Below are 17,306 nucleotides of genomic sequence, written 5' to 3' on the forward strand. Positions count from 1 at the left end.
TGGAAGGTGTCCAGAGTAGGTTTACAAGAACGATCCCAAGGAAGGTCTGTTCTAGTCACATATGGAGAGGTTGAGGACTCAGGGTCTGTACTTGGAGTTTAGAAAGTTTGGTGGCGGAGGGGGCGGGGGTGGGTGGAGAAGCTGATTGAAACTTTCAAAATAGAACAGATGTGGAGAAAAGGTAGCTCCCTAGTAGGGGAGATTGGGCCCACAGAACACAGCCTCAGAGTGATGGGATGACCTTAAGAACTGAAATGAGGAGTGGTGAATTTGTGTAAGTCATTGCCACAGAAGACTGTGGAAATCAGGTCATTCATTGTATGTAAGACAGAGATGAGTAGATTTGTGATTAGTAAGGGAATCTGAAGGTTACAGGGAGAAGGTAGGAGAATGGGGTTGAGAAACAGGTCAGCCACGATTGAGTGGCAGAACGGACTCAACAGGCTTATTGGCCTAATTCTGCTCCTATATCTTCTAGTCTTATGGAAATGTCATGATCAGTACATACTGAATGTAAACAGAGGCCCCCAAGGAGAAAAAGAATGCACTCAGGACACCGTAAACCTTAACAGGATACATCCAGGGATGGTGATGTGTGGGATATTGTGTGTAAGGTACAATTGTGTGTGCATGGTTGCGACAGGCTGTTGCTTGACTAGTCAGACGGCTCTCTCAATGGTAGCACTAGTCTTCAGATGTTAGCAGGGAGAATTTTGCAGGGTTGACAAGGTGTTTGTCACTGTTGATTCCAAAGCTCTAGTTGATTCCAGGTAATCTGTACAGTTTCATTCCTTCTGTCATTTCTAGTGGTTGATATAACCAAATAGCTTGCCATGACATTTCAGAGAGCAAGTAACAGTCAACTGTATTGCTGCGAGTGTGGAATCACACTAGGCTAGACCAGCAGCTAGCTCCCTTAAAAGGGAAGCATTAGTGAACCAGATAGGTTTTCACAGTTTTAGGATTATGATTTTTATTGAATTCAAATTCCACCTTCTGCCATGGTGGCTTTTGAAACCAGGTTTTCTGGAGATTATAACGCACAAGAGAAAATGCAAGATACAACTGTCTGCAGATGAGAAGGTTGTGAAGTGACCTCATTTCAACAAGCAAAATGATAAGGGTAAATACTGAAAAAATATTCCTGCTACCAGAAGAATACAAAATTGCAAATGAATAATTCTAGATTCCTTATCCTGAGAGAAGGATGGAGACATGATTCCCCACTGAGAGGGTTGTGAATCTTTGGTATTCTCTTCTCCAGCGGAGTCCTAATACAGTCAAGATCCAGATCAATAGGATTCTTGGGCAGAAGGGAGATCAAGAAACGTGGTGGGAAAGTGGACCTAATATCAAAGATTAGCCATGATCCAAGTAAGGACACAGCAGACTCAAAGGGCTGCTCTTATTTATCTACATATGTTCGCAATGAACCACTTAATTTTTGCAAATTACAATCATTGATGGTGTTTTTTAGAGACACATGGGTTTAGACAATGTTGTCTTTTTTTTAAAAAGCACCTCCTTTGCCTCTCATTAGTTTGGGCAAGAGACTGCAAATTTCCTTTCCAGGATAGGCCATCTCACTAATTCATTGCTAGCTTTCAATTAAATCTGGGCAGATCCCCCTTTGCGTGTACCCAGAGGGCGGTCAGGCCTCAGATAACCTTTTACACTCCCAAATGGCTGAACTGCTCCTCTCAATCACTGTTTTTTTTTTAGATTAGATTACTTACAGTGTGGAAACAGGCCCTTCGGCCCAACAAGTCCACACCGACCCGCTGAAGCGCAACCCACCCATTCCCCTACATTTACCCCTTTTACCTAACACTACGGGCAATGTAGCATGGCCAATTCACCTGACCTGCACATCTTTGGACTGTGGGAGGAAACCGGAGCACCCGGAGGAAACCCACGCAGACACGGGGAGAATGTGCACACAGTCAGTCGCCCGAGTCGGGAATTGAACCCGGGTCTCTGGCGCTGTGAGGCAGCAGTGCTAACCACTGTGCCACTGTGCCGCCCCACTGTTCAGTCCCTCCCGTGACCCCCTACTGCCTCCTGTGTGTTACACAACTTGCGTTCACTTACATGATGGACTGCTGTCATATAGCAGTCAAACAAAGCTGAAGTGCAGCAATAAAGTGTAACAATAAAAAGGAACATTAAAACACCCCAGGAGACACACAAGCAAGAATTACAGCAAAGGGGTGAGAGGACATTAAGTTACTGAAATACCTTCAAACCAGAAAGTAAAGATTGTTTAAAATAACTTCAAAAAGAGAACTAAACCTTGTACTCTTACAATTCTTTAAATGTAGAACAATGGCTCAAGACATTTCGCATGGTTATTATGTAATAAACTTTAATATCAAGCCATAGAAGATGATATTATGGCAAATAGTTAAAAGGGTGGTCAAGGAGATAAGTTTTAAGGAGCAGTTTAAAAGAGAGGTGGGGGGGGGGGGAAAAAAAAGAGGAAATTCCAGAATCTTGGTAGTTAAAGGCACAGTCATGGGAGAAAGTGAAACGATGTTAAGGAAATAGAAATAGACAGATAGATAGGCTTACTGACAGAGCTGATAAGTGTAGTTAAATATGGAACCAGTTTTGAAAACACATCTGCTTCAATTTCAGAGAGTTACTCGAGATCAAAAGAAACTAAAGTAGGGGAAAAAAAAAAATATTGTTTTGTTCCCCTCAAGGGGAACACCATGAGATATTTAATTAAGACTCTGGGAATTTTTGTTTAAACACTTACTGTGGCTGGATTGTTTTGTAGTCTGGGATTTCCACTTTTTTCTTTCTGAAGAAAAACCAGTAGATTGCAAACCCAACAATAAGGGAGAACAGGAAGATGTCCAACGTACTGAAGAACGATTCTTCCACTGCCACTGGCGACTCACCAGCATTGTCTGCTGCTGATGCCCCAAACTTCCCTTCAGATGAATCCATGTTGACAAAACTGCCAAAACAAGAAATAAAATGTCAGTCTTATGCAAAGATGATTTCTGCTTTTAGTTCAGTTTTCCCAACAAACTTGCTCTGTGGCCTAGTGGCTATACAAAATCGCACTTGTTGAGCTAAACCATGAGACAGAGGGTGTGGAGGATGAAACAGAATGTTTCTACTGGTCAGGGAGATTCAAACTAGGGGTTAACAACAAAAGGATAGACAGGCAATATTAAAAACATGAAATTTTGGAGAAAAGTCTTTATCCAAACAAACAGCGATTGCATTGTGGAACCAGCTATCTAATTAATGCTGAGGCAAACGATATCAGATGTATTTAAGGAGCTCCTAGAAAAGTACAGCAAACTTTGTTTTAACTGGCACCTTTGAACCAGCAAATAAATGCTGTCCTTTAACTATGGCAAAGTTTACTATATTATTCTGTCCAATTACTACAGATTTTTAAAAAATCTATTTACTTCAATGTAAATATACTTGTTCAATTGAACAGTCACATGAAATGTCAACAGTTGATTCGACTTTGAGTCAATTTCTCCTCAAATACTGTGACCTACTGCGGCATGCGAGTTGTCAGTTGAGAGAAAAGGCTCTCTGCTGGTAAGTTTTATATAAGGCAAGAGTGAGTACTGCAGATGCTGGAGATTTGAGTCAAGATTAGATGGTGCTGGAAAAGCACAGCAGGTCAGGCAGCATCTGAGGAGCAGGAAAATCGATGTTTCTGGCAGGAGCCCTTCATCAGGAATCTGCCCTTCCTGATGAAGGGCTCCTGCCACAGACGTCAATTTTCCTGCTCCTCGGATGCTGCCTGACCTGCTGTGCTTTTCTAGCACCACTCTAATCTTGACTCTAAGTTTTATATAAGGCCCAGTTGCATTGTTATTGAAGTGATTTATGCTGTATCACAGTGATGTATATACCTCCTGCATTACATTTCTTTATGTTGTGTGCATTTTTACCTTGACTATGTACACCACTTGATTATCTGAGGTATTTGATTAATCAGCACATTCCTGGTTTCATAGGTGCCAGATAATAAAAGGGTTACTGGGAGGGAATAAGGAGTATGAAGATATGCTAAGGTTCGAGGAAGTGGGGCAAGGGAAAGTGCAGTTGGATTCTAAACAAAAGCCAAATGTCTACACTGTAAATTCTATTCAATACTCTCTATGTTAAAGAAATAAAAACCCAGTTACAATGAACCCAGCCAACACATCACCTGAATTTCTTCCTCCTGCAATATTTGGTAACTAAAATTGTAGAAGTGAAAATGCTGGCTTTACATTGCTGGCTAGCAAATTTAGGATCAATTAGCAGATTTTCACATCCTGCTGCACTTTAACAACGGGAGTTGGGGCACTGAACACATGCCACAATTCAAAGCAGATTTATTCAACAATGACATGGCAGTTTGAACAGGGAAGTGACTTTTCACAAACTCAAAAACCACAACAAAAAACCCTTATTCATGAATCAATGTTTCTGAGCTCCAATACTCTCAACTATGTTAAACCCCAAGTAAAAGCCACAGCTGTCATAGAGAATTGAAACTTCAGGCAGGCACTAGAACACTATGATGAAAAGACAAACAATAACACTAGACCAGAGTATCACTGGGGAGAAACAAGGCAATTTGTTGGAGTTGGATATCTTGGACTCATTACGGCGATTCACAAGAAATACCAAAGTAAAGGATAAAACATTTTCATGAGTCAAAACAGGCACTTTGTGCACCTGCCTTTCTGTCTGTAAGGAACACAACTCTGTCTATTAATATGTAGCTTCCAGTACACACAATTGTACCACATTGAGAGTCTGCCTGAGCATCAGCGACAAAATCTGAAAGATGGCACCTCTGACAGTGCAGCTCTCCCTTAATGCTACATCGAATTGGGAGTCACATAGAAGGGGGGGGGGGGGTTTGATCCTATAATCTCCTGATTCCAAAAAGTGCTAACTTGTGAACTATGGTTGACAGGCAGCATAACTGAAATAAAACGCTGACCAGTAGAAATATGAACAAGCTTAAAAGGAGAAATATTAAAAATTATTTAATATATTAAAAGAGAGTCACCAGTAGCTTAGCTTGAGTGTTATCTGTGGTAAATTATTCACGTTAGGTTAGGTTAGGTTAGATTAGATTAGATTAGATTACCTACAGGGTGGAAACAGACCCTTTGGCCCAACAAGTCCACACGAACCCTTTGAAAAGCAACCCACCCATTCCCCTACATTTACCCTGACTAATCACCTAACACTATGGGCACCTGACCTGCACATCTTTGGACTGTGGGAGGAAACCGGAGCACCCGGAGGAAATCCACACAGACACGGGGAGAATGTGCGAACTCCACACAGTCAGTTTCCCGAGCCGGAAATTGAACCCAGGTCCCAGGTGCTGTGAGGCAGCAGTGCTAACCACTGAGCCACTGTGCCGCCCACTAATGTGATTCAAAGAGGGACATTGCAGGTATTGAATGTACAGTAATTCATCTTACACAGTACTGGTATAGAAAAGTCAGAAAGTTCAAGCATGCCAACACAGGAAAGTTGTGTTCACTAACTCAAACTGATCAACAGACGTGTTCAAACCATATCGTGTGTCTTCATTGTAGGTTGGCACCTTTATTTGTTATAGCAAACTTTCTCATTTCCACCCCTCCATTCCCATTCCATAAGAATGAGCATACACACTTGAAGGTAAGAGAACAGCATGGGTGATAAATCACTCCAGAGTCTTGAGCATAAAATCTCCAGCTGTCTGTAACTACTGTTGACGTAGCTCTGCATTGGGTAACTGAAGGCAGAATGCAACCTCTGCTTGCTTTTCTGCTCAGCTTTACTTCAACAGTGCTGAGTCACGCCAGACAAGCAGTTTTGCAGTACCAGGAGAAACACAAATCATCTGTCCGAAGTATTCAGATCGCAGACCTTTGCCCAGAAAATCTGAACAGTAACCTGCAGGTGGTGATTAATTTAACTCCATATACGTGCTCAGGCAACCACTTCAGCTGTAAACATCTCCCAGACTAAAGAACAAATAAAGATCTGTTAGCCTTGAGAATTGTGTCTATCCTATATAAAGAGGCTTTCAACTACTGGTCAACTGTCATCACTGGTCTGCACTGAAAAATGAACCTAATGTAAAACAAAATCCAGAACCTAATGAGAATTATCAGTAGCCACATTATAATACAACATTAACTTGCCAGATCAATTTTAAAGAGCAACAATCAGGGAAATATAGAACAATTGAAAAGTTAGAGCACAGAGTGAGGCCATTCAGTCCATTATGGCTGAATAACCAGCTACTCACTCTAATCCCACTTACTGGTACAGTCAGTCAGTTCTGCTATATCCGTGTACAATCATACGTTAAGGAAATCACATAATAACAGCACTATTTAAACTAGTGGGGCCGGAATCGCATTGCAACCAATACACGCTTTAAAACTTTAGAAACAGTGATCCAATTCATCAATCGTGTTATACTGAATTTGTGTTAATGAAACGTGTGTTATAGCAGAACACACGTTTCAGAAGCAGGTTCCTTTTAAACGTGTTTGTGTCTCAATCAAAATGAGTAGCGAACTCTAAACACCCACTACTCTCTGGGTGAAAAAGAGATTTTCTTCACATCTCTTCTACTCCACCTAACACCTGCAACCCCTTGCCTTTGACCTCTAGACTAGGGGAACGCAAGTTTTCTGTCATTCCATTCAAGCCCCTCATTTATTTGTATACTTCAAGTAAGTCACCCCTCACCTTCCTCTGAGGGAAACAATCCAAGCCGGTTCAACCTTTCCTCATTCCTACAATTTTCAAATCCTGAAATGCTTGTAAATCTCCTTTTGTACTCTCTTAACAGCATTATATCGTCCCAGCAGTAGTGACCGGAACTATACACAAAACTCCAACAGTGGCCTAACCAGTATCAGATTTTCAGCATCACATCCCTGCTCTTGCATTCAATGCCCAAGGAAGGTAAACATCCCATAGCTCTTTACCACCTGATCTACCATCTTGCAAATGCAGGGACCTGCGGGTGTATCTTTCAAGGTCTCATTTTCTCTATCCCTCTCACTATCATCCCACGAATTGCATTTTCCTGCTTTCGTTGCCTCCCTCAAATGCATAATATCAAAATTCTCTGGATTTAAATTCCAGTCACCATTATTTCAACCAAGCCATTGATATCATGTTATAGTCAATAACCGTCCTTGTCACTGCCGGCTACCTGGCAAATTTTTGCACCATTTGAAAATTTTTCAACTAGGTCTCCCACACGTCGCTGCAAACCATTACCATCTTCGACAAACAGCAACGGGACCCAAAACCAAGACAGCTGAACACCACTAGAAGCTATTATCCACTCTCAGAAACATCTGTCGACCATTACTTGTTATTTCCAGACAACTTTGCATCTCCACCAGGACTGAATTAGGCCAGTAACGGCAGACAGTTCTGCTAGCTGTCCTACAGACTGGCAAAAACATAAGGGTCACTCGACTTGAAATAAAAAAATGCGGTCATTTATTTCATTACTATTTAAGAGTTTGTGCAAGTTGACTACTGCTTTTCCCCATGTTATTACAATAGCTACACCAAGGAAAAGTACTTTTTGGCTACAAAATGCTTCCTGCAGTCATGAATCAGTACTATTCAAACGTTCTTTCATACCCAGTACACAAAGTCAAAACCTGCACTCTTATTATTGTAAAGCTAACCACTGACTAGTTCCACATTTAATAATTACACTTCAAAATGACCCTGGGCTAAATGCAGTTCAAAATTGTCACGTGGAAGTTATTTCCCAACTTGAACAGTGTCAGCAATTTCCACACAGGTCAGCACGTTACTGTGACACAGCACTTCATGTGGGCCTTAGTCACTGAAATTCTTTGGGCACAAGATTAGGAATCATCTGGCCAATTGATATCGCAGGAATTTATGCCTCTCTCCTCATGAACTAACCTGAGCAAAGGAGACCTTGATCTTCCATTTTTACATTTCTCTTTATTACACAAAGTGATAAAAGGGAAAATGAACTGGTTACACAATCACTTTCTAGGCACATGCTGCACAACAAGGAATTTGGACACGTTATCACAAGATCCTATACAAATTTGGTACTGTGCAATCTTCGCTTGTTTTTAAATAAGGGAAAGGTGAATTCTTTAGTGGTGCCCCTACTCTTACTAAGCTATTAGACAGAGTCCATGACCTATGTAATTTAGAGTTACATAGTGCAGTTACAGTAACAGGAGGTCTAAGGTGTTCCATGACACACATTAAAGCTGACCTGAAAGGAACTGGTAAGGAAGCATACGTTGGTGGAAAAGGGAGCATTCAAGAGGATCTATGCATTGAGGCAAGGTTAAAAACGTTTTTTTTCTTTGAGAGGGTGGGAATCTTTTTAAAAGTTATTTTTATTTCGAAAGCGCTATATCTAACCTAGTTAGCTTGATGTCAACGCAGATGAAACTGACCAGAGAAAACTTTAAAAATGCACTCATTTAATAAGTGACTGGCTCTGGAGGTAGACAAACAGGATCGAGACCTCCGCAAAAATAATGTGCAATTTGTCAGTCACAGAGCACGGAAACAGACCCTTCAGTCCAAACGGTCCAGGCTGACCATAATCACAAAGTAAACTAGTCCCACCTGCCTGCTCCTGGCCCATATCCCTCCAAACCTTTCCTAAATCATGCACTTACCCAAATATCTTTTAAATGTTTTAACTGTACCCACACCCACCACTTCCTCAGGAAGTCCATTCCATACATGAAACACCCACGAATAACATTTCATTTTTCAAAGGAAAAGTTTACCATTGAACCTTGATATATTACGTAAAAATCCCAGAAATCCATACAATTGAGGACAACAACAGAAGCATGATAAGTTGATCAAGGTCAAACATGCAAAGCTGAAGGATACTGCACTTTTGATAGAATAAAGTTTGTGGTTCCAGTTATTTTTCTGCCCAGATATTTAACTGGAAAGGTGTTTTTAAATTAAAGAATTTCACCAAGTAGAACATGTTTTTCTACATGAATGACTGACTGATAGACCAGCTATGACACGTGGATAGGCTAATGCATTGCAAGACAACAACTATTTGCTGCTAGCTAAGTGGAAGCTGCTGATAGCCAGGTTCATAGTCTTAAAATCAGCCCCATAACCAAGGGACCAATAAAACAAATTCAGGTAAAAGGATATTCTGGTTTTTCAATAACTCAAGAAATCATTTGGAAGAGTTGGTCTTACACAAAAACAAATCGGTATTAGCTACAGTATTAAAGAAGCCGATGCAAATCTGTAGAAGAATTAATAACCTCAAGCAATCTGCTGCACTATTGATGAGTGGCACTAAGTGATTGGATTTATGCATGGAACTTGCCTTTGCCAGACTTCAGAGAGACACAGTAATAAAAGAAAAGCTGCCATCCCAATCACGCCATGAGAAGTTTAAAATCCGTGAAGTGTTGTAAATATGCATACACCGATTTCTCATCCTCTTCCTCACACCATCTTCCTCTGGTCATACAAATGTGGGAAATAGGAGATATTGGCCATTCAGCATCTCAAGCCTGCTCTGTCATTCAACTAGATTAGGACTGATCTTCCTCAGCACCACCTGTAGAATCAGGGGATCTCTGCACTGAATATACTCAGTGACTAATGGGGCTCTTCAGGTACATTACAGCTAAACTGGGATCGGAAAGAAAAATGGTTATTGGCTATGAAGGGAGCTTGGGAGTACCGGGGGGTTGAAGGAGAGAAAAAGACTAGGTTTGACTGCAATACTTTTCCTCATCAGCTCATCCCCACAGATGAGCTTTGCTGACATTCTGGATTAAGGCTCCTGCTTGAAGAATGGCAACAGCCTTTTCTGGAGGACAGAGCTGAGTACAACTGTCTGTAAGCATTAGTGGAAGGTTGTGGGGGTGGGGGGTGAAGAAGAGAGAAAAAGAGAAAGAATTTTAAAAAATGAAATAATACTTGTGCTGAATATGCCAGCCATGTTGTCACATTGGACATTTGAATTAATTTATTACCACTTGTACCTAGGTACAGCAAAATATTTTGATTAATATGCAGTACAGACAGATCACACCATGCAAAGTGCATTAGAACAATAGGACAGAGCGAAGAGTATAAACGTTAAAGCTGCAGAGGTGGTGTACAAAGAACATGATCAACATTTAAATTTAAAATTCGAGAGGTCCATTCAGATGTCTGATAACAGTCTGGAAGAAGCTGTTTTTGAACCTGTTGGTAGGTGTGTTTAAGCTTTTGCATCTTCTGCCTGACAGAATGAGATTGGAAGAGATTATAGCCGGGTGGGAGCTGTCTTAAATGATGTTGGCTGCCTTCCCGAGGCAGCGGGATGTACAGATGGAGTCAATGGTCAGCTCCCTTATCCGAAGAAGGGACAGAGATATCCAACATGGCAAAGCCAAGACTCCGATACTTAAACAACATCATAAGTGTTCAAGGTTCTATTTCTCTAACTTGGTGGAAAGAACGAAGGGTAGGCTGTATCAGAGTTCACATCTCACTGACGGGCAATGAATTGCAAGTTGGCAATTCTGACTGATTGTTAGATGTCTCATATCTGAACACGCAAAACCAAGTTTCTTCCCCCAAACCTCCGGAGTAATCAATTTAAATAGTACAGATAAGTCAATGGATAAGTCAAAGCTCATCAAAGCCTCATGAGGCAGATTGCCAGACTTCAGTTTGAATATCCTGCTCTATGGCTGAAACCACTGGCATGCTCCATTTAACATGGATGAGAATAGGATAAACTAACCAATCACCTGACTGGAGGAAGTTCTTTGCAATTTCTTTTGATTAGCCATTATTGATAAATATAGCACCCATGGAACTAATCATACTAGTAGAAAAATGTTACAAAACCGCACACCATTTGAACAAGACAAAAAAAGTCTTCCAAGTGTTGGCAGAGAGCAAAATGGTCAAAACTCTGGTGCGATACAGCATGCACCAAAATTACAAGTAAGCATTTTCAACCCTGAAGCAGTCGGAACCACATCGAAAATGGAGATCTGCTCTTTAAGTTCACTCTGGAAATCAACTGCAAATGGATGGTAAGTAATTTTAAGGAAGTGGTAACAGATCTCGAGCTTCACTGACACCAGATGCTTGGCGCACTCCTTTTCAGACATCAAAACAAGCAAAGCTCATGCATCATAATTTGTGCTGCCTGTTACACTATATACACATTATCAGCATCAAGATTCACCCAAAAAACAAAAGCAAGGAATGTCAATCATTTCATTTCAGGTCATCCATTCAGAAATACCACTGAGCCTCAATTCAGGGTTTCGGCTTCCATCTTCTCACCGTTTCAAGTATTGCCATTTTTCTACTAAAATATCTTCCCCAAGTTCAATCTTCCATTAGCTTGATTCAAAGTATTTCCCTTCCTACTGACATAGTTTAGATTGAAGCAAAGTTCTAGATTTAACTTTTCAGTATCTGGGCACCAGTGTAAAAACTACATTTCAGTCCCTTAGTCTCTCAGTTTTGAATGTCAGTCTCCTAAACGAGGGGGCTGTGGCTTTGAGACGTGAGCACATAATCTACTGTAGTATTCAGATAGTGCTCTCTTTCAGAAGAGACAGCAATTGAGGCTCTATCTGTCCCCAGAGAGAAGTGTAACGGACCTCATGGCATCAATTCAAGGAGCAACTGGAGATTCTCCTGGTGCCTTGGACAAGAGTTATCCCATCAGTCAATATTACTAAAACATTATTTGTGTGTTCTTGTTTTGTACAAATGTGCTGAAACAGTAACATGTTATTGCCTTCATGGTGCTTTAGGATGAATGGAGGCTTTGACAGATGACTTACAAAACTTGTTGTTTCTTCCTTCTTTGAAAAGGGCACTTTAGTCCAGGCCTCTCTCACAAGAGAAGTCTTAGATGCTGGAAATTAGACCATGGCTCGGAGCTCAGAAGCCTGCTTTTTTCTCTTGCTGACCGGAGATAACCACTGCTCTGAGATTTGATAGGTGGTTAAAACTATATTTCAATTTTTTTAATATAAATCCAGAGGCACTGTAGGCACGAAGTAATAAATATGCTCAATTATATTGTCGATATGATTTAGTAAAGTCATTTTAGTTTGGACCAAATGGGCAGCATAACCCGATAAACCTTAGATTGATTGGAACAACATAGTATCCTTGCTGTTGGTTTTCATTTCTCAACCAGAAAGCACTTAGACCCAAGGAGATAGTCTATTTTTATTCACTCTGTGGACATATGCCAGTGCTTACGCCCCATATAAGCTTCCCACTTCATTTCACCCTATAAACTTAAACCTTTCATTCCTTTCTCCCCACCCTCCCATTTAGCTTTCTCTCCAACTTTCACAACATGACAAAATGCAAACCCCGACAGCTGCGACCAACGACTCGGCTGCTTTTGGAGGTGCCCTGCATCATGGGACAAATGCAGTGCAATGTGTGATGGGCAGTTTAAAACCCTCCCCAGCAAACAGCGGCAATGACAGTCCTGTCCTTACCCGCAGACTGCTGCTTCAGGACTAACACCTCGGTTGTGGCTGCAGCTTATCAGCACGTCGAGAGCAATTGCTTCACTTACTGCAGCTTTGGACAATGTGAAGGGAATTGATCCGCAGATTGACTAATTGAAAGTGTGACTAATAACTGTGCATGTAGTTGCACTGTTGAATACAGCCCTCTTCCGCAGCGTGGATTCAGAAATGATTCCAGAATAATAAAAAGGAAGAATGGAGCAGAATATTGGTATTGTATAGATATAGTATTAGATGAGCAATCAAAATTAATTAATTGTGTACTACTCAGCAACCCAAAGCATACAAAAACGAGTACTCAGATAACACCAATAACATTTCCTCTGGGTTTCTACTGTTTCAATCGCCAGTCTTTCACTTTTCAGCAGGATTCCAAAACTCCAAAGTTATGGTGACTAAGTAAATGAAACCCCAGGAAAATGATTGCAAAGCATCTCTCCAATGGGAGAATTGTACCTGGTGCATAAAAAAGATGGAAGGCTCTACTCAGTTTATGTATTAATTTAACCGACAGGAGTCTCAGCAGCATAGGAGACGAGGGATTCCACCCCCACCTCGCCCCACAACAACTGTTCCAATTCCCAATCACTGGAAAAAAGGTGCTGAATGGCTAGATGTACACAGGATTGAATCCATAGGTTCGCCCAGCAGCGAGGCTGCTCATCCACACTAATGATCAAAATTTTCAAGTTATAAATGACACTTGGAGACATTACCAGTTACAGGCAAAAGTGGTGCTCCCATGAGGGATCAATATTTTTTCCCCCAGACAGGGATGAATGAAAGGAAATTTTTATTTAAAAAGTTGCTTACAATAACTCTCCATTAGTTTCCTTCCTGAATACAAATGGTGTATGACTAGCATTCACTGTGCATTGTGTACCTAACATTTGACCTTTTAAGGAGTTTTAATTGCAATCAGAAACTTGGTAATCTACATGTCACATTATAAATATTGCAAAACTTTACTATACTATAGATATCTGCAATCTAGTATGCGTTATAATGCTTATCCACAGCCCTGCCCATCTGAATTACACATCTTGCATAACCAACTCAAATATAGATCAGTATGATAATCTTTTCATTCATCATCACCCACGCCACTTTAATTGGAGTAATTTCAAAGTACAAGAACTTGCACAAAATAATATGAACTGTTCATAAAGAAAAATTCAAAACACATAACCCTCTGTGCCCAGAAGAAGCTCTTAAGAATATTCTTACTCGACTCCAATCTCCCACAATTTAGTTGGTTACAGATAACATGTCAATTATTATTTATACTGGCAGGAAGTGTGAACCATGACAAATCCTGAGTGTTTTAATATTTAAATTAAACTGTATCTGGTGCTAATAGATGATGTTGTCGTGGCATGACCTCAATACATTCACTAAGATGGAGGAGGCAACAAAAAGAGGTACAAGATTTATGAAAAACAGAGGGAAAGCAATTGGCCTCCAACAGCCACAACCACCTTCCTACAAGATAGGCATTTAGGGAGACTGCCCCAGTCCCCTTGGCTTCAATTTTACTCGGGCTCCTCAATACCACAGTCAAATGCTGGTTTGACATCAAAGGCAGTCATTCTCACCTTGTCTCTGGGAGTCTGCTCTTACCTCCATGTTTGGACCAAGTCTGCAATAAGGTCTGGAGTGGAGTGGTCCTGTCAGGACCCTAGGCTGGGCAAGGTTTGCAAAGAATTGCTGAGATTTGGTTGTTACCGGCTTGGCCAGCACTTTTGTACATCCCTAGTTACCCTTGTGATAAGCCACCTTCTTGAACCATTGCAGTCCATTTGGTGAGTAGTTTATGTGTGAGCAAGTGTGATTTAACAAAATTGTCAACAACAGGTATCACCTTGCTGATGATCAAGAATACACTAATGGGTGGTGTTTGGTTTACACTGCTTTGTGGACAGGGCACACCTGAGCAAGTTTACACTTTCGGTTAGATAGGAGTGTTGTAACTGAATTAAAACATTTTGATTAGGTTCAGCCAGCTTAGGAGCACAAACCTCTAGAACTGCAATTCGGGATGCTGTCAGGACTCGCATTCAGTGTATCTGGTGAACTTAGCTATCTTTTGATATCATATCGTATGAATTGAATTGGTTGAAAATTGGCTTTTGATGATGGGGACCTCAGGGAGAGTTACAGAGGCATTATTCACTCAGCAGTGTTGACTGAAGATAGTCAAAAACTGTTTGCCTTGCCTTTTACTCATGTACTCGGCTGTATCATCTGTTAGTTGATTAATTGTCCTTCATGATTCATGACTGGAATAGGCAGAGCTGCAAAACTTTGATCACTGCCATTGGCTGTGGGATCACTCAGCTCTGCCTGTGTTAATTCTATTGTTTAGCTTCACTTGGTGTCAAACTTTAGATATACTTTTAGACCTACTTGTTTAGATATACAACTTCAAGGATGTTGTTCTGAAATGATTCAAGGTTGGTTCCCAGACTAATTGGTAAGGAAAGTGCTTGGCCATATAGATTAGGGTAGAATGCAGTAAAATTGCCATCCATTGAACTGGAATGTATATTAAATGAAGCTTCAAGGTAGCAGGGGGAATGTGAGAGATTCGGTTTGTCTACAAACTTCCTTGGCCCTAAAAAATGAAAACAGTGGTGCAGTAGTGATAATAAAATGACTATCAATTTGTTTGCACCGCACAATGGCCTGACCTTCTACAGTGAAAGATTTGAGAGTCAGAGGTCTCGAGAACAGACAGTTTGGCACAACTTGCTCATACCGCCCAGCTTTCAAAATTTAAACTAGTCCCATTTGCCTGCATTTGGTCCATCCCTCCTTACTTATTCCATCCATGTACCTGTCTAAATGTTTCTTAAATGACAAAATTATGCTAGCTTCCAACAACAACTCTGACAGTCCGTTCCAGATGCTCACCAGCCTGTATGAGAGAAAATTGCCTCTCCAGGCCCTTTTGTATTTCTCCTCTCTCACCTTAAAACTACACCGTTTAGTTTTAGACTCCCTGACCATGGGGAAAACCTAGACAACAGTGAGGACTGCAGATGCTGGAGATCAGAGTCAAAATTAGAGTGGTGCTGGAAAAGCACAGCAGGAAAGGCAGCATCCGAGGAGCAGGAAAATTGATGTTTCAGGCAAAAGCCCTTCATCAGGAATCTGATGAAGGGCTTTTGCCCACTACATCGATCTTCCTCCTCCTCTGTTGTGGCCTGACCTGCTGTGCTTTTCCAGCACCACTCTAATCATGGGGAAAACCTGTCTGCTATCTACGCCTCTCATGATTTAATATAGCTCTAGAAGGTCACCCCTCAGACTCCTTCTCTCCAGGAGAAAGAGTCACAGCCTATCCAACCTCTTATAACACAAACCTTCCAGTCAGGTAGCATCTTAGTAAATCTCTTCTGCGCTCTTTCTAGTTTAATGATATCCTTTCTATAGTAGGTCAGCCAGAATTGCACATAGCACTCCAAATGTGACCTTGTGATTGTCTTATACAGCTGTAACAAGACATCCCAAGTCCCATACTCAATACTCTAACCGATGAAAGCTAGCATACCAAAAGCCTTTTTTCACCACCCTGTCTACCTGTGACTCCATTTTCAAGGAGCTATAAACCTGTACCCCTAGATCTCTTTGTTCTATAAATATTCCCTAGGGCCCGACCATTGACTGTGCAAGTTCTGTCCTGGTTTGCTTTACCAAAATGTAACATCTTGCATTTATCAAAATGAAACCACATCTGCCATTCCTCAGCCCATTAGCCAATTGATCAAGATCGCACTGATTTCCCAGATAACTTTCTTCACTGTCCACTATATCACCAATCTTGGTGTCATCCGCAAACTTACTAAATTCTCATCCAAATCATTTGTATAAATGACAAATAACAGTGAAGCCAGCACTGATCCTTGTGGCACATTGCTGGTCACAGGCACCTAGTCTGAAAAACAATTCTCCACCACCACTCTCTGCCTTCTACTGTCAAGCCAATTTTGTATCCAATTGGCTAGATGTCCCAGGATCCCATGAGATTTAATCTTACTCTACAACCTATTTTGAAAAAGAACTGGAGCTAGCAGTGGAAAAGCTCAATCCTTTTCTGCTCAGTGTGATTGCTTCAGATAAGTGAGAGGGGCTGCTGTGTCATAAAGGCAATAAAAGATTTTTTCTGAGTTTGGTGCTCTGGGGTGAAGTCCCAGCCTTTGGGACATTAGCCAGGGAAACAAACAGGTAAGTGGGGAGACATTCCTCAGACTCTTCAGTGTCGCCAGGATGATAACCTTCCCTTTCTCTCACTGATGGACTTTCCTGATCCATGTCTCAAAAACAGTGGAGATCAGTCAGATGGTTTGATAAAAAACTCACTGTTTGGTCCTGTCTTATGGCGGCAGTTCTATGATGCTATCCATATTGACACAGACTAGTGCAGTCCCTTGATGGCTTTGCACCATTACACTTGCCATTTTTAAACATAAAAAACACCACAATCTGGTAAAGAAGTCCTTTCTCATTTGTCTTAAAAATATCTCTTGATGCATACTTTATCAGAAGGTGGCAAGACCATTTTTCATTCTCGCCTCCACATTCCAGTGTGCCCGAAATCCACTTTGCATGCTCTCATGCCAAGTACACAAAGTTCAGCTTTACCAGTTCAGTACATCAGTTTATCACAGACATCCTTGCACAATCTGCAACCTCATGGCCAGGCATTTTCCCCACTCAATCATTACCATCAAGCCAGGGGATCAA

The 17,306-nt window shown here is 41.1% G+C and overlaps 1 protein-coding gene across 3 annotated transcripts in view; it reads right to left on the minus strand.

Annotated features, from left to right (window-relative positions):
• The window catches only part of LOC122564141 (NADPH--cytochrome P450 reductase-like), a 74,791-nt gene that overhangs the window by 42,972 nt on the left and 14,513 nt on the right, over window positions 1-17,306 (minus strand). Inside the window, exons 1-2 of one of the 3 annotated variants that reach the window (XM_087977527.1) lie at window positions 5,929-5,947; window positions 2,762-2,965 (exon numbers count right to left, since the gene is read on the minus strand). In XM_087977527.1, coding sequence (XP_087833653.1) covers window positions 2,762-2,955 — 194 coding nt within the window. In that variant the 5' untranslated portion in view covers window positions 2,956-2,965; window positions 5,929-5,947. Of the gene's footprint in view, window positions 1-2,761; window positions 2,966-3,075; window positions 3,260-5,928; window positions 5,948-17,306 lie in introns of those variants that run through there. The other 2 variants (XM_087977526.1, XM_043718760.2) reach the window with 2 other exon arrangements.

This window comes from Chiloscyllium plagiosum, unplaced genomic scaffold, assembly GCF_037043375.1.
Source record: "Chiloscyllium plagiosum isolate Xiang-an unplaced genomic scaffold, Cpla_swu_hap1 HiC_scaffold_31, whole genome shotgun sequence".
Taxonomy (NCBI): Eukaryota; Metazoa; Chordata; class Chondrichthyes; order Orectolobiformes; family Hemiscylliidae; genus Chiloscyllium; species Chiloscyllium plagiosum.